Here is an 18,323-nt window from a genome sequence, read left to right as displayed (position 1 = left end):
TTTTGTAACACAAAGGAACTGTAAATAGTCACCTATTTCATTCAAAATGTACCCACCTTTCCTAACATTGAACGCAATGGTACTGATTGATGTGATGATTAACTGCCTTCATATAAATCAGAATACAGAAAAATAAGACGGGTCTTGTAAAGAAAATTCATTAAAAAAAAAAGAATTTATTTCTTTGAGTATAACAATTCAACCCAGAATTTAGGAAAAGATGTGTAGATAATACAGTTCCTACAGTCTTTTTTTCTGGGTAATTGTTGCCTCGGCCTCTGAGAACAGGCACCTGCTTAGCACGGTTATTGTGATGACGGCAAAATACACCTTCGCAATTTTTGTAAGTTTTGGGAAAAGTGACTTCATACACTCCTAGATTTCAGTATGATCTCTTTCTTACTGGTGTAACAGGAGATGACAGTAATGTTTCCAACAGCTGTTAATCACTTATTTGTCATGTTTTTCTGTGCCAGCTGTTTGTGGTATTTCCAGATGTTTGACTCGTCGGATGTGTCATTCGTGATTGTCGCTATAATAATTCCTCGTACATACTTATCTAAGTAACTAATTACATTTAATTAGCGACGGCATCTTTGAAGTGCATGAACTTTAATCTTAGCTGAATAATAGCTGAAATTGCCAGAATGGCGCATTATTCTGAGTTGTCGATCCTTCTTGACAGTTGATTATTTATTTTGTCTTTAAATTTCATTTATAGGTATCATACTTTCGACTGTTTGCTGAACACAATTGACTGACGGGATCACCTGAAATTTCTTTTGTTAATTTTTCAAATGGTCGTAGCAATTCCGCCATTTCTCCGACACAGTCTAACACTCTGCTAGAAACCATTGGGGGAACCTCAAGCCTAGTTAAAAGTATACTCCCACCATGAACACTAACTCCAGGAATCGTCCTAACATATACAAGCACGAATTCCATCATGTGCGAATGTCAAGTATAATTTTTTTTCTTTTAATTTGGCCTTCCTTCAGCCCCGCCTCTACTGTCTTTTCCATAACTCGTTACTTGCATTGACGCTATCTTTAATACAATTAGCATTATCTCATACATTACTTATCAGTTCAGTGCAGTGTTTTACATAATCAGGTAATTTAGTTATGACTAAGTTAATCCTATGGGCAAAACAGATGTGTCCCACCTGACCTTCATAACACTGCTGACATTATCTGTGACGGTATCTGAAACCTTTTCAATTGAAATATTCCAATCGGAGAAAATATATCAGTTTATGAATGATGTACAGCGATGTGTGGTATTCTGTCAGCTCGGAAACACATGTTGTTCCGGTGAGAAGTTGAGTGTTGTCTAGAAAGTTAATAGTAATGCCCACAAACAATTCATTTTACGTAGTTTCTGTCCAAATGTCGTAAGTAATGCAATAGTTTTCAGCATTCTTTACGTATGTTTTAAAAACATCACTCATTGTCTCATATTTCATATTCTCTTTCGGTTTGGCACCTTGTACAATGGGCACTTACGCAATGAGTATCACTTACATTATATCCAGTGGTCACAGTACATAATTCAATGGCGACTATTTGAAATATATGATAATATTGTGAACTTCTTGTTTTACTTACCTAATAGTTCAAAATTAAATGTAGCACTATACGAATTAAGAGACCCGACACATCGAATGGAGAGCATCCACGAAAGGAATGAATGATTCATCATTCAACAATGTCGATGTACTTGGACTTTTTCGTCGATGCATCGGCGATTATCGCCAATCAATACATCGATGCTAACCTCGCTATTAATGAACGAAACCTCAATGTTTCCAAAACGTCGATGTATCGTTTGTATACCTACCAGTAAGCTTGCGGAGGCAAAAAGTGCATCAAAAACAGAATTCATTCAGTGGTATAGTTTTTGGTGATCTTTTTTTTCTGACACTCAAAGGGACGAGAAGAAAATGATATGCTCATACAACACAACATTATTGGACCGTTTGCATAGTGAGTTGAAGCACAAGTGACGACCAGCGCGCAATAAAAATGTTGCTTGCTCTCAAACACAGTATAAGATGGGTTCGGAATAGTTTCTCCGTGTAACATATTCTCCTTATTTCGCACCATGTCACCTTTTATCTTCCAAACTCTCTAGTTATCGCCAGTGAAAACGAATAGTATGCAGAATTGAAAACAAATTTTCAGTTGACATTTTCACATGCCAAATGCAGGAAGACTATTGACATGTTGTGGAAAACTGTGGTTAACCTTAAAGACGAGAGAAACCCTTGTTGCAACTGCAGTACCAACAATATAATAAAAAGTCTGCATAATTGTAACCTACAGACGTTATACTGCGTGTTGCCACGTAGTGACCAATATATATTACATGACCACAGTCTATATTTATGAAATGGCAGACACAGATGTACCACTGTGACAGTGCACTGTCGCTGAAGTCTTCTGTAAAAGAGAGGGAAAAAAATCTAACGCTACTCATCTGTGATGGCGTGAAACATTTCAAAGGCTGGAACGTGATCAGCCAACATTAGCCTCATAGTAATTGCTTTCGAATTTCCTTGGTACGCAACGAGAAAAAACATGAAGAGTTTATTAGAGAACACAGATGAACCACTGCGAAAAAAACTGCAAAAAGAAAATAAGTTTGCAATAGGTTATAGTAGTGCTCGCCAAACTTTTTTGCCTAAGGGCCAAAACTAACAATATGATATGGCACCTCGGGCCGCAGATTTCCAGGTCTTTTTATTAACTGGCAAACCACGTAAATGGTGTGTTATGAACCTCCGATAGGCTAGCTGTAGTAAAGAAGCGAGAGGTTTACCACTGACTTTCTAGCACTTATCGTTAAAGTCGATACCATTCCGACCACTACGTGTAGAATGTTCTCTGTTTCAGATTGTTGCCACCCTCAATAACCCGTAAATTGTAACACTGTAATTGCCCAACGAAATGTTGCTGCGTTGTCTTTGTGAACAGATGGTTAATAACAGCAAATGGACTTATACTTAAATGTATTATGTAAGATGAGAGACGATCACAAATGTTTTCTACATGCTTTGAAAGTCATTTTTCTTTACTCACTTAACTACAATAGCCGTAATTTTATTTCATACTAGATGAAGTACCTGGCAATGGCTAGATATGTATTTATTCCAATCTTATTTTATTCTTTCTCTTCCTTCCCTCACTCTCTGTCGTCCATCTCGACTTTCCCCTCGCTCACCAACTCTTAACCCCTTTATCTGTCCATTTCGCACTTTCCCCCTGTATGTGTCTATGTCCTCCTCCCTTCCTGATGTCCTCCACTGTCTCTTCTAAAACTCATTAACGTGCACGGCCAGAATGTTTCAGAACACTTCCTGTTGCCAGAAACTTCCTATACCATTCCTTAATTGTTTTCACATCAGGTGGATCATATTCATACACACATTCATGACTTCTTTGCACAGCAATCGGCGATTTTGTTTCTACAATCCACACTCTTCCTGTTGCCAGAAACTTCCTATACCATTCCTTAATTGTTTTCACATCAGGTGGATCATATTCATACACACATTCATGACTTCTTTGCACAGCAATCGGCGATTTTGTTTCTACAATCCACACTACTGCTTGCGTGCACTGCTCTGGAGTCGCCATTTTCACTTTATGCGACCATGCTGCACTCTGGTGACGATACTTGGCACTTCTGACGCGGGAATATAAATTCATTGAGATGCTCTACAATGTGATGCATTTTTCCCTGTCGTATCTACCGTGGTTTTTCTGTCATGGGTCCTTGAAATCAGGGAGGTTTGAGTGGGACACCCTGTATTTTGTGAGAGAGCCCTCACATCCTCACCTTAGTCTCGACTTGGCACCCTCCAAAAATCATCTTTCCGGTTTTGTGGAAATACAGCTCTGGGGTCAACACTACCAGATACTGAAAGACAAAACAATTGTGCCAGTGTTCTCAAACAATTTCAACAGATTTACACTGTAAAGGACTTTCTAGACTTACGGAACAGCATGAAAAAATATGATCAAAGAGATGTAAACTATAATGGAAAGTGGCAGGAATTTCTGTAGATTAAGGTCATGTACATACATAGCTAGTCTAGAAAATAAAAAATTAATATACAGACCAACGAGTTGCACAGGTCTATGAACCTCAGAATTTATATTTTCTGCAATAAATGGTATTTTCTATATTTCTTTATAATGAAAGTTACCAGTATACCCTGGGAAGGTAAACATGTGAGCCTGTCATTAGAGACAACGTGGTTTTCCTGCAGGTCGCGTGAGCCTCGGGTCGGACCCATCGATGGACATTGTGGTGCAGGGCACTGGTGTTGAGCCTGTACACTGCCACATTGAGAACAATGCCGGTGTTGTTACACTGTTCCCTCTGGCAGCTATGACAGCCGTTGATGGCCTGCAAGCTTTTACGCCCACCAGACTAACGCAAGGTATGTCTCATAGTCCTTTGTGTTCTCCTGTACATCTACAAATATTTTATTCTGATATTATACAGTTGACCCACTTCATTAGTGTGCTTAACTGCCTGCTACAAAATTTTCAAATGAATGTCCTCATAAATTGACATTAAAATTCAAACATTATGGCTGTTTCAAAAGTAATATCCCGTCATTTGAGCATTAAAGAGAAATGATGAATGGATCATTGAAAGTACTCATAGACATATTCAAGATACTACTGGTTGGAAACACAGAAACATCAGTATTTGAGACAGGATTGATTTGATTTGGTAATTGCAAGGAGACAGAAACAGCAGTGATTCAGCGCACTATCACCCACAATAAAGCTTAGTTTATTGTGGGGTTTCACTCCCTGTTTTTCTAGTAATCTGGTACCCTTTAAAGAGTAATACGAGACCCTTTACTAGTTTCTTATTAGACCCAACTTCACTACTTGATGGACATGGATCTTCTGTGTCTTTTGCCCTCCAATACTTCACACTGAAACATTAGACTTGGTGTGATTTCATCCACCTCATGGTCTACACTTATGGGCGTCCCCATCTATTCCCATTGTATGTTGGTGTTTATTAAAGATCCCCTGGCCAGCCATGATTCCTACCATGAGTTTATTCTGTCCCCTGTTCAAATCATAGTCTAATACTCTACATCCTGTCTTCTCATCCAGCTACTTAGTTTTGTGTTCAGCATTGCCTTAGTGATGATTATGGCAGGTTTCATCATATTTCTAAGCTTGTTCACTAATTCCTAACTATCCATGGACTCACAGCAGGTTTACCTTGTTGCTTTCCCCTAGTCTCACAAGAGCTTCTTGCCATTCTCCAATAATCACTGATCTCTTTGCGAAGGATGATAGAGATTCAGGGCTGCTTGGTTGTCTGAATAAACGTAAATACTATAATACTTGTAGCACCTACACAAATTATCCTCCATGCACACCCTGACAGAGGATAGTTTTTCCTGGAATGCTGTAGCTAGCTTTCCTAGAAAGACTGCTGACTCTCTAGTCTAGGCTGTATCCCATTTACTCCAGCCCCAGAGCCCTTGTTATGTTTTCAGTCCTTCAGTGAACTAAATTATGTCTCCTGAATGGTCATGGTCTGCTCTTCCACTACTGCCTTATTACAACTGTTACATACTGGTATGAGATTCTGGATAACCTAAAGGTGTCAAGTTGTATCCTGTTTGTAACCCATATGCCACTGCCACTGCCATCAGCACAATCCAAAGGTGAAATGGAAGCATGTCCAGCATGGTCTCCATCCCAGCATGGCAGTGCTGCTTGTTCCATCTGCTATGGCTAAGCAGACCAGTCTCTCTACTTTGCCAAGCTCCTTAGCAGCCACCGTCTTATCTACTTTATTCCGCTATACTGTAGTCCCATAAAGTAGCATGGGTCTTATTACAGTGATGTGTATCCAGTACATACTCCTGTGGTTACTACAGCCCTTTCTCATGTTCGTAAGAGTACCATTCGCCTTGGAACATCGATTCTTTAAGTGAAGAGTCCATGATAGTTTCACATCCAGGGTTACATCCACATACTGCACTATCCCCTCTACTGAAAGGATGTCGCCGGCCGAAGTGGCCGCGCGGTTCTGGCGCTGCAGTCTGGAACCGCGAGACCACTACGGTCGCAGGTTCGAATCCTGCCTCGGGCATGGATGTGTGTGCTGTTCTTAGGTTAGTTAGGTTTAACTAGTTCTAAGTTCTAGGGGACTAATGACCTCAGCAGTTGAGTCCCATAGTGCTCAGAGCCATTTTGAAAGGATGTCAAGACTCCATTGTGTGTGCTGGATATGCTTCCTCAGCAATAATACTGTATTGGTTTTCTTGGGACTCACCCTTAGATCCTGTTTTCGGCATCAGTTTTCCACAGTGTTCAGTGCACATTGTGCCACTGTTCTAACAGTACTAGTAAATTTGTCAGGTACTACTAGGAGTAAATCATCTGCATATCATTGGCAAAAAAGCTTAAAATATTCAGCTCTTAAATGAATTCATTCAACACTAGGTTCCATAGCAGTGGAGACAAAACTACTCCTTGTAGGTGGTGCAGTGCTTAACACACTGGACTCGCACTTGGGAGGACAGTGGCTCAAACCTGCGTCTGGCCATCCTGATTCAACTTTTCCATGATTTCCCAAAATCACTTCAGACTAATGCCAGGATGATTCGTTTGAAAGGGTATGGCCAACTTCCTTCCTCATCCTTCCCTAATCTGATGGCACCAATGACCTTACTGTTTGGTCCCCTCCCCCAAATCAACCAGCCAACCCTCCTTGTAGACATCCCCTAGTGGTGTCGATGACTTTGCCATTCATCATAATGGCTTCTACCTATCTTCTACTTAGCATGGTCTTAGTCCACTTGCATATGGTGGTCTCAGTGTTATGCTCTTCTGCAACTCCAATCATGGATTCGAAGTTCATATTGCTAAAAGCCCCCTCAATATCCAGAATGATGCAGAGAGCAATTTCCAGAACATGTAGAGATTTCTCCACCTTCCCAACAAGTTGAAGTACTTTCCACATGATTTGTCTGGTTGATATGTGAGATTGTTTACATGTAAAGGAACCACAGTTAACCTCTTTCTCTCTGCCATCCACATCAACATATTTTTAAAATGTCTTTTGATTAAAGGAGCACTGGTATCATCAGTTTTCCCTGGCATCAGAATGAAAACAACCCTCTCTGTTCTACAAGAATTAGTAATGTTTCCTGCTGCTAGGCAGACCCTAAACAGTCTACACAAGAATCTAATTAAACCTTCTCCTGCTATTTTAAGTAGATCTGGACTGAGTGGGTGAAATGTTTCAACTGCCCACTGGATGATGATGATGATGATGATTATTATTATTATTATTATTTCTTTACTTTCTCAGACGTTAAGTCTGGTTGAGAATGGAAAGTGACGCGGACCTTGATCAAGCGTCACTTCCTATTAACTGTACGGTATGTGTTATATTGCATTTAGGAACTTTCGGGTAATTGAACATGTATCAATAATTACGGATTTCTGTAGTTGTATATATATGTTTGGATGTAGCTGTATTGCACTGATGTACTGGTGGATATTGTGTGGTATGACTCCTGTAGTTGATAGTATAATTGGTATGATGTCAACTTTATCCTGATGCCACATGTCTTTGACTTCCTCAGCCAGTTGGATGTATTTTTCAATTTTTTCTCCTGTTTTCTTTTGTATATTTGCTGTATTGAGTATGGATATTTCGATTAGTTGTGTTAATTTCTTCTTTTTATTGGTGAGTATGATGTCAGGTTTGTTATGTGGCGTTGTTTTATCTGTTATAATGGTTCTGTTCCAGTATAATTTGTATTCATCATTCTCCAGTACATTTTGTGGTGCATACTTGTATGTAGGAACTTGTTGTTTTAAAAGTTTATGTTGTAAGGCAAGCTGTTGATGTATTATTTTTGCGACATTGTCATGTCTTCTGGGGTATTCTGTATTTGCTAGTATTGTACATCCGCTTGTGATGTGATCTACTGTTTCTATTTGTTGTTTACAAAGTCTGCATTTATCTGTTGTGGTATTGGGATCTTTAATAATATGCTTGCTGTAATACCTGGTGTTTATTGTTTGATCCTGTATTGCAATCATGAATCCTTCTGTCTCACTGTATATATTGCCTTTTCGCAGCCATGTGTTGGATGCGTCTTGATTGATGTGTGGCTGTGTTAGATGATACGGGTGCTTGCCATGAAGTGTTTTCTTTTTCCAATTTACTTTCTTCGTATCTGTTGATGTTATGTGGTCTAAAGGGTTGTAGAGGTGGTTATGAAATTGTAGTGGTGTAGCCGATGTATTTATATGAGTGATTGCTTTGTGTATTTTGCTAGTTTCTGCTCGTTCTATAAAGAATTTTCTTAAATTGTCTACCTGTCCATAATGTAGGTTTTTTATATCGATAAATCCCCTTCCTCCTTCCTTTCTGCTTAATGTGAATCTTTCTGTTGCTGAATGTATGTGATGTATTCTATATTTATGGCATTGTGATCGTGTAAGTGTATTGAGTGCTTCTAGGTCTGTGTTACTGCATTTCACTACTCCAAATGAGTAGGTCAATATTGGTATGGCATATGTATTTATAGCTTTTGTATTGTTTCTTGCTGTCAATTCTGTTTTCAGTATTTTTGTTAGTCTTTGTCTATATTTTTCTTTTAGCTCTTCTTTAATATTTGTATTATCTATTCCTATTTTTTGTCTGTATCCTAGATATTTATAGGCATCCGTTTTTTCCATCGCTTCTATGCAGTCGCTGTGGTTATCCAATATGTAATCTTCTTGTTTAGTGTGTTTTCCCTTGACTATGCTATTTTTCTTACATTTGTCTGAAGCCATACTTATATCATTGCTGAATACTTGTGTTATCTTTAGTAATTGGTTGAGTTGTTGATTGGTTGCTGCCAGTAGTTTTAGATCATCCATGTATAGCAAATGTGTGATTTTGTGTGGGTATGTTCCAGTAATATTGTATCCATAATTTGTATTATTTAGCATGTTGGATAGTGGGTTCAGAGCAAGGCAGAACCAGAAAGGACTTAATGAGTCTCCTTGGTATATTCCACGCTTAATCTGTATTGGCTGTGATGTGATATTATTTGAATTTGTTTGGATATTAAGTGTGGTTTTCCAATTTTTCATTACTATGTTTAGGAACTGTATCAATTTAGGATCTATTTTGTATATTTCCAATATCTGTAGTAACCATGAGTGGGGTACACTATCAAAAGCTTTTTGGTAATCAATGTATGCGTAGTGTAGCGACCTTTGTTTAGTTTTAGCTTGATATGTCACCTCTGCATCTATTATCAGTTGCTCTTTACATCCTCGTGCTCCTTTGCAACAGCCTTTTTGTTCTTCATTTATAATTTTGTTCTGTGTTGTATGTGTCATTAATTTCTGTTTAATGATTGAAGTTAATATTTTGTATATTGTTGGTAGGCATGTTATGGGGCGATATTTAGCTGGGTTTGCTGTGTCTGCTTGATCTTTAGGTTTCAGATAAGTTATTCCATGTGTAAGTGTATCAGGGAATGTGTATGGGTCTGCAATGTAACTGTTAAATAATTTAGTTAGATGTGAATGTGTTGAGGTGAACTTCTTTAACCAGAAATTTGCTATTTTATCATTTCCAGGGGCTTTCCAATTGTGAGTAGAATTAATTGCTTGGGTGACTTCATGTTGCAAAATTATCACTTCAGGCATTTGTGGTATCATCTTGTATGTGTCTGTTTCTGTTTGTATCCACCGTGCATGCCTGTTATGTTGTACCGGGTTTGACCATATGTTGCTCCAGAAGTGTTCCATGTCTGTTATGTTTGGTGGATTGTTTATTTTAATGTGTGTGTTATCTATTGTCTGGTAAAATTTCTTTTGGTTTGTGTTGAATGTTTGGTTTTGTTTCCTTCTATTTTCACTTTTTTTGTATCTTCTGAGTCGTTTGGCTAATGCTTGTAATTTCTGCTTCTTTTCGTCTAATTGCTCTGTCGCTTCTTGTTGTGAGATTTTACCTAACCTTTTTCGTTTTTTTTCCGAGATTTCATTTCTTATAAATTGTGTTAGCTGTCCGATGTCTTTTCTCAGTTTTTCTATTCTGATCTGTAGCCTGTGTTGCCATGCTGGTTTTGTGGGTTTCTTCTGTGTGTTGGTTGGTTCTGATCTCTGTCTAGTGTGTATATTTAGTGTAGTGAGTGCTCCTATATAAACCAGTAGTTGTAACTCTTCAATAGTTGTGTTTTCATTTATTTTGTTGTGTATGATTGTGTTGATAGTTTTTATTGTTGTTTCGACTTGTGGGTTATTTGGTGGTCTAAGCAAGAATGGTCTTATGTCTGTATTTGTGTCTTTGTATTCTATATATGTCAGCTGAAATTTTTCTTCTATATCTAACGTGTGTGTCACTTCGTGTTCTATTTGTGCTTGTTCTGGTGGCTGTCTTAAGATTTCGTTTTCCTCTGATTGTTTAATTGGTGCATGTTGTTCTTTGTTTGTTTGCTCTGGGATGTTTGAGTCCATTACTGTATTTTCTTCTTCTTCTGATTGCACATTATTTTGTTCCAGTATTTGTTGTACTTCTTGTTTGATGTTTTCTAAATCTGACTGGGGTATCCTGTTATTTTTGATTATTACACGGATCTGATCAGCTAGTCGTTGTTCTGTTAAAAATTTTAATTGTGGGTATCTGGTAATAAATGTTGTGTATACTTGTGATCTGTATCCAGTTGTGTTGGTTCCTAGGTTTGTTGCTTGGTAATAACAGAACATGAGGTGTCGATTAACTTCATCTGACCATCTCATCCTCTGTCTTTGTTTTCCTTCTAGGGTGGTTGCAGGAAGCATATCCTGCAAAACACCTCTATTTGGATTTAAATCATTTTCCAGTTGGCTAGCAGTGTCGTTACCATTGTGGGCGGGCATAGGGTTCAAGCGTCGTCCCCGACCATGACGGCGCTTGTCCGAGGCTTCTTTAGTTCTGTCCTGAACCAACTAATCACACTAAAAGGGGGGTTAGCCCTATTAGTGGTTTGTTCTTTTCGTCGCCTTTTACGACTGGCAGAACATACCGGAGGCCTATTCTTTTCCCGGGCCTCCGCGGGAATTATTATTATTATTATTATTATTATTATTATTATTATTATTATTATTAAAGTGACACGGACCTTGATCAAGCGTGACTTCCTTTTAACTGTACGGTATATGTTACATTGCATTTACGAACTTTCGGGTAATTGAACATGTATCAATAATTACAGATTTCTGTAGTTGTATATATACGTTTGGATGTAGCTGTATTGCGTTGATGTACTGGTGGATATTGTGTGGTATGACTCCTGTAGTTGATACAATAATTGGTATGATGTCAACTTTATCCTGATGCCACTTGTCTTTAACTTCCTCAGCCAGTTGAATGTATTTTTCAATTTTTTCTCCTGTTTTCTTCTGTATATTTGCTGTATTGAGTATGGATATTTCGATTAGTTGTGTTAATTTCTTCTTTTTATTGGTGAGTATGATGTCAGGTTTGTTATGTGGCGTTGTTTTATCTGTTATAATGGTTCTGTTCCAGTATAATTTGTATTCATCATTCTCCAGTACATTTTGTGGTGCATACTTGTATGTGGGAATGTGTTGTTTTATTAGTTTATGTTGTATGGCAAGCTGTTGATGTATTATTTTTGCTACATTTTCATGTCTTCTGCGGTATTCTGTATTTGCTAGTATTGTACATCCGCTTGTGATGTGATCTATTGTTTCTATTTGTGTTTGCAAAGTCTGCTTTTATCTGTTGTGGTATTGGGATCTTTAATAATATGCTTGCTGTCACATCCGGTGTTTATTGTTTGATCCAGTATTGCAATCATGAATCCTTCCGTCTCACTGTATATATTGCCTTTTCTTAGCCATGTGTTGGATGCGTCTTGATCAGTGTGTGGCTGTGTTAGATGATACAGGTGCTTGCCATGTAGTGTTTTCTTTTTCCAATTTACTTTCTTCGTATCTGTTGATGTTATGTGATCTAAATGGTTGTAGAAGTGGTTATGAAATTGCAATGGTGTAGCCGATGTATTTATATGAGTCTACCTGTCCATAATGTAGGTTTTTTATGTCGATAAATCCCCTTCCTCCTTCCTTTCTGCTTAATGTGAATGTTTCTGTTGCTGAATGTATGTGATGTATTCTACATTTGTGGCATTGTGTCGTGTAAGTGTATTGAGTGCTTCTAGGTCTGTGTTACTCCATTTCACTACTCCAAAGGAGTAGGTCAATATTGGTATAGCATAGGTATTTATAGCTTTTGTCTTGTTTCTTGCTGTCAATTCTGTTTTCAGTATTTTTGTTAGTCTTTGTCTATATTTTGCTTTTTTTCTTCTTTAATATTTGTATTATCTATTCCTATTTTTTGTCTGTATCCTAGATATTTATAGGCATCTGTTTTTTCCATCGCTTTTATGCAGTCGCTGTGGTTATCCAATATGTAATCTTCTTGTTTAGTGTGTTTTCCCTTGACAATGCTATTTTTCTTACATTTGTCTGTTCCAAAAGTCATTTTTATATCATTGCTGAATACTTGTGTTATCTTTAGTAATTGGTTGAGTTGTTGATTTGTTGCTGCCAGTAGTTTTAGATCATCCATGTATAGCAAATGTGTGATTTTGTGTGGGTATGTTCCAGTAATATTGTATCCATAATTTGTATTATTTAGCATGTTGGATAGTGGGTTCAGAGCAAGGCAGAACCAGAAAGGACTTAATGAGTCTCCTTGGTATATTCCACGCTTAATCTGTATTGGCTGTGATGTGATATTATTTGAATCTGTTTGGATATTAAGTGTGGTTTTCCAATTTTTCATTACTATGTTTAGGAACTGTGTCAATTTAGGATCTACTTTATATATTTCCAATATTTGTAGTACCCATGAGTGGGGTACACTATCAAAAGCTTTTCGGTAATCAATGTATGCGTAGTGTAGCGACCTTTGTTTAGTTTTAGCTTGATATGTCACCTCTGCATCTATTATCAGTTGCTCTTTACATCCTCGTGCTCCTTTGCAACAGCCTTTTTGTTCTTCATTTATAATTTTGTTCTGTGTTGTATGTGTCATTAATTTCTGTGTAATGACTGAAGTTAGTATTTTGTATATTGTTGGTAGGCATGTTATGGGGCGATATTTAGCTGGGTTTGCTGTGTCTGCTTGATCTTTAGGTTTCAGATAAGTTATTCCTTGTGTAAGTGTATCAGGGAATGTGTATGGGTCTGCAATGTAACTGTTAAATAATTTAGGTAGATGTGAACGTGTTGAGGTGAACTTCTTTAGCCAGAAATTTGCTATTTTATCTTTTCCAGGGGCTTTCCAATTGTGAGTAGAATTAATTGTTTGGGTGACTTCATGTTGCAAAATTATCACTTCAGGCATTTGTGGTATCATCTTGTATGTGTCTGTTTCTGCTTGTATCCACCGTGCATGCCTGTTATGTTGTACCGGGTTTGACCATATGTTGCTCCAGAAGTGTTCCATGTCTTATGTTTGGTGGTGTTATCTATTGTCTGGTAAAATCTCTTTTGGTTTGTGTTGAATGTTTGGTTTTGTTTCCTTCTATTTTCACTTTCTTTGTATCTTCTGAGTCGTTTGGCTAATGCTTGTAATTTCTGCTTCTTTTCGTCTAATTGCTCTGTCGCTTCTTGTAGTGAGATTTTACCTAACCTTTTTCGTTTTTTTTCCGAGATTTCATTTCTTATAAATTGTGTTAGCTGTCCGATGTCTTTTCTCAGTTTTTCTATTCTGATCTGTAGCCTGTGTTGCCATGCTGGTTTTGTGGGTTTCTTCTGTGTGTTGGTTGGTTCTGATCTCTGTCTAGTGTGTATATTTAGTGTAGTGAGTGCTCCTATATAAACCAGTAGTTGTAACTCTTCAATAGTTGTGTTTTCATTTATTTTGTTGTGTATGATTGTGTTGATAGTTTTTATTGTTGTTTCGACTTGTGGGTTATTTGGTGGTCTAAGCAAGAATGGTCTTATGTCTGTATTTGTGTCTTTGTATTCTATATATGTCAGCTGAAATTTTTCTTCTATATCTAACGTGTGTGTCACTTCGTGTTCTATTTGTGCTTGTTCTGGTGGCTGTCTTAAGATTTCGTTTTCCTCTGATTGTTTAATTGGTGCATGTTGTTCTTTGTTTGTTTGCTCTGGGATGTTTGAGTCCATTACTGTATTTTCTTCTTCTTCTGATCGCACATTATTTTGTTCCAGTATTTGTTGAACTTGTTGTTTGATGTTTTCTAATTCTGACTGGGGTATCCTGTTGTTTTTGATTATTACATGGATCTGATCAGCTAGTCATTGTTCTGTTAAAAATTTTAATTGTGGGTATCTGGAAATAAATGTTGTGTATACTTGTGATCTGTATCCAGTTGTGTTGGTTCCTAGGTTTGTCGCTTGGTAATAACAGAACATGAGGTGTCGATTAACTTCATCCGACCATCTCATCCTGTGTCTTTGTTTTCCTTCTAGGGTGGTTGCAGGAAGCATATCCTGCAAAACACCTCTATTTGGATTTAAATCATTTTCCAGTTGGCTAGCAGTGTCGTTACCATTGTGGGCGGGCATAGGGTTCAAGCGTCATCCCCGACCATGAGGCTTCTTTAGTTCTGTCCTGAACCAACTAATCACACTAAAAGGGGGGTTAGCCCTATTAGTGGTTTGTTCTTTTCGTTGCCTTTTACGACTGGCAGAACATACCGGAGGCCTATTCTTTTCCCGGGGCTCCACGGGGTTTATTATTATTATTTGATTACTTTCTCAGACTTTTTAGAAGTCTGGTTAAGAATGGAGTGACGCGGACCTTTATCAAGCGTCACTTCCTTTCTGCTGTACGGTACATGTTATATTGCATTTAGGAACTTTCGGGTAATTGAACATGTATCAATAATTACGGATTTCTGTAATTGTATATATATGTTTGGATGTAGCTGTATTGCATTGATGTATTGGTGGATATTGTGTGGTATGACTCCTGTAGTTGATAGTATAATTGGTATGATGTCAACTTTATCCTGATGCCACATGTCTTTGACTTCCTCAGCCAGTTGGATGTATTTTTCAATTTTTTCTCCTGTTTTCTTTTGTATATTTGTTGTATTGGGTATGGATATTTCGATTAATTGTGTTAATTTCTTCTTTTTATTGGTGAGTATGATGTCAGGTTTGTTATGTGGCGTTGTTTTATCTGTTATAATGGTTCTGTTCCAGTATAATTTGTATTCATCATTCTCCAGTACATTTTGTGGTGCATACTTGTATGTAGGAACGTGTTGTTTTATAAGTTTATGTTGTAAGGCAAGCTGTTGATGTATTATTTTTGCGACATTGTCATGTCTTCTGGGGTATTCTGTATTTGCTAGTATTGTACATCCGCTTGTGATGTGATCTACTGTTTCTATTTGTTGTTTACAAAGTCTGCATTTATCTGTTGTGGTATTGGGATCTTTAATAATATGCTTGCTGTAATACCTGGTGTTTATTGTTTGATCCTGTATCGCAATCATGAATCCTTCTGTCTCACTGTATATATTGCCTTTTCTTAGCCATGTGTTGGATGCGTCTTGATCGATGTGTGGCTGTGTTAGATGATACGGGTGCTTGCCATGTAGTGTTTTCTTTTTCCAATTTACTTTCTTCGTATTTGTTGATGTTATGTGATCTAAAGGGTTGTAGAAGTGGTTATGAAGTTGCAGTGGTGTAGCCGATGTATTTATATGAGTGATTGCCTTGTGTATTTTGCTAGTTTCTGCTCGTTCTAGAAAGAATTTTCTTAAATTGTCTACCTGTCCATAGTGTAGGTTTTTTATGTCGATAAATCCCCTTCCTCCTTCCTTTCTGCTTAATGTGAATCTTTCTGTTGCTGAATGTATGTGATGTATTCTATATTTGTGGCATTGTGATCGTGTAAGTGTATTGAGTGCTTCTAGGTCTGTGTTACTCCATTTCACTACTCCAAATGAGTAGGTCAATACTGGTATGGCATAAGTATTTATAGCTTTTGTCTTGTTTCTTGCTGTCAATTCTGTTTTCAGTATTTTTGTTAGTCTTTGTCTATATTTTTCTTTTAGTTCTTCTTTAATATTTGTATTATCTATTCCTATTTTTTGTCTGTATCCTAGATATTTATAGATATCTGTTTTTTCCATCGCTTCTATGCAGTCGCTGTGGTTAACCAATATGTAATCTTCTTGTTTAGTGTGTTTTCCCTTGACTATGCTATTTTTCTTACATTTGTCTGTTCCAAAAGCCATATTTATATCATTGCTGAATACTTCTGTTATCTTTAGTAATTGGTTGAGTTGTTGATTGGTTGCTGCCAGTAGTTTTAGATCATCCATGTATAGCAAATGTGTGATTTTGTGTGGGTATGTTCCAGTAATATTGTATCCATAATTTGTATTATTTAGCATGTTGGATAGTGGGTTCAGAGCAAGGCAGAACCAGAAAGGACTTAATGAGTCTCCTTGGTATATTCCACGCTTAATCTGTATTGGCTGTGATGTGATATTATTAGAGTTTGTTTGGATATTAAGTGTGGTTTTCCAGTTTTTCATTACTATGTTTAGGAACTGTATCAATTTAGGATCTACTTTGTATATTTCCAGTATCTGTAGTAACCATGAGTGGGGTACACTATCAAAAGCTTTTTGGTAATCAATGTATGCGTAGTGTAGTGACCTTTGTTTGGTTTTAGCTTGATATGTCACCTCTGCATCTATTATCAGTTGCTCTTTACATCCTCGTGCTCCTTTGCAACAGCCTTTTTGTTCTTCATTTATAATTTTGTTCTGTGTTGTTTGTGTCATTAATTTCTGTGTAATGACTGAAGTTAATATTTTATAGATTGTTGGTAGGCATGTTATGGGACGATATTTAGCTGGGTTTGCTGTGTCTGCTTGATCTTTAGGTTTCAGATAGGTTATTCCATGTGTAAGTGTATCAGGGAATGTGTATGGGTCTGCAATGTAACTGTTAAATAATTTAGTTAGATGTGAATGTGTTGAGGTGAACTTCTTTAGCCAGAAATTTGCTATTTTATCATTTCCAGGGGCTTTCCAATTGTGCGTAGAATTAATTGCTCGGGTGACTTCATGTTGCAAAATTATCACGTCAGGCATTTGTGGTATCATCTTGTATGAGTCTGTTTCTGCTTGTATCCACCGTGCATGCCTGTTATGTTGTACCGGGTTTGACCATATGTTGCTCCAGAAGTGTTCCATGTCTGTTATGTTTGGTGGATTGCCTATTTTAATGTGTGTGTTATCTATTGTCTGGTAAAATTTCTTTTGGTTTGTGTTGAATGTTTGGTTTTGTTTCCTTCTATTTTCACTTTTTTTGTATCTTCTAAATCGTTTGGCCAAAGCTTGTAATTTCTGCTTCTTTTCATCTAATTGCTCTATTGCTTCTTGTTGTGAGATTTTACCTAACCGTTTTCGTTTTTTGTCTGATATTTCATTTCTTATAAATTGTGTTAGCTGTCCGATGTCTTTTCTCAGTTTTTCTATTCTGATCTGTAGCCTGTGTTGCCATGCTGGTTTTGTGTGTTTCTTCTGTGTGTTGGTTGGTTCTGATCTCTGCCTAGTGTGTATATTTACTGTAGTGAGTGCTCCTACATAAACCAGTAGTTGTAACTCTTCCATTGTTGTATTTTCATTTATTTTGTTGTGTATGATTGTGTTGATAGTTGTTATTGTTGTTTCGACTTGTGGGTTATTTGGTGGGCTATGCAAGAATGGTCTAATGTCTGTATTTGTGTCTTTGTATTCTATATATGTCAGCTGAAATTTCTCTTCTATATCTAACATGTGTGTCACTTCGTGTTCTATTTGTGCTTGTTCTGGTGGCTGTCTTAAGATGTCGTTTTCCTCTGATTGTTTAATTGATGTGTGTTGTTCTTTGTTTGTTTGCTCTGGGATGTTTGAGTCCATTACTGTATTTTCTTCTTCTTCTGATTGGACATTATTTTGTTCTAGTATTTGTTGTACTTGTTGTTTGATGTTTTCTAATTCTGACTGGGGTATCCTGTTATTTTTGATTATTACACGGATCTGATCAGCTAGTCGTTGTTCTGTTAAAAATTTTAATTGTGGGTATCTGGTAATAAATGTTGTGTATACTTGTGATCTGTATCCAGTTGTGTTGGTTCCTAGGTTTGTTGCTTGGTAATAACAGAACATGAGGTGTCGATTAACTTCATCTGACCATCTCATCCTCTGTCTTTGTTTTCCTTCTAGGGTGGTTGCAGGAAGCATATCCTGCAAAACACCTCTATTTGGATTT

The 18,323-nt window shown here is 37.3% G+C and overlaps 1 protein-coding gene across 4 annotated transcripts in view; it reads left to right on the top strand.

Moving 5' to 3' along the window:
• Positions 1-18,323, top strand: part of LOC126236505 (pleckstrin homology-like domain family B member 1) — a 1,102,343-nt gene that overhangs the window by 781,868 nt on the left and 302,152 nt on the right. For all 4 annotated transcript variants that reach the window (XM_049945868.1, XM_049945867.1, XM_049945865.1 and 1 more), the window contains one exon: positions 4,274-4,447. In XM_049945868.1, coding sequence (XP_049801825.1) covers positions 4,274-4,447 — 174 coding nt within the window. The remainder of the gene's footprint in view (positions 1-4,273; positions 4,448-18,323) is intronic.

This window comes from Schistocerca nitens, chromosome 2, assembly GCF_023898315.1.
Source record: "Schistocerca nitens isolate TAMUIC-IGC-003100 chromosome 2, iqSchNite1.1, whole genome shotgun sequence".
In the NCBI taxonomy this organism is placed as follows: domain Eukaryota; kingdom Metazoa; phylum Arthropoda; class Insecta; order Orthoptera; family Acrididae; genus Schistocerca; species Schistocerca nitens.
Note: the sequence above shows the minus strand (reverse complement) of the source record. Positions and strands in the feature narration are given on the sequence as shown.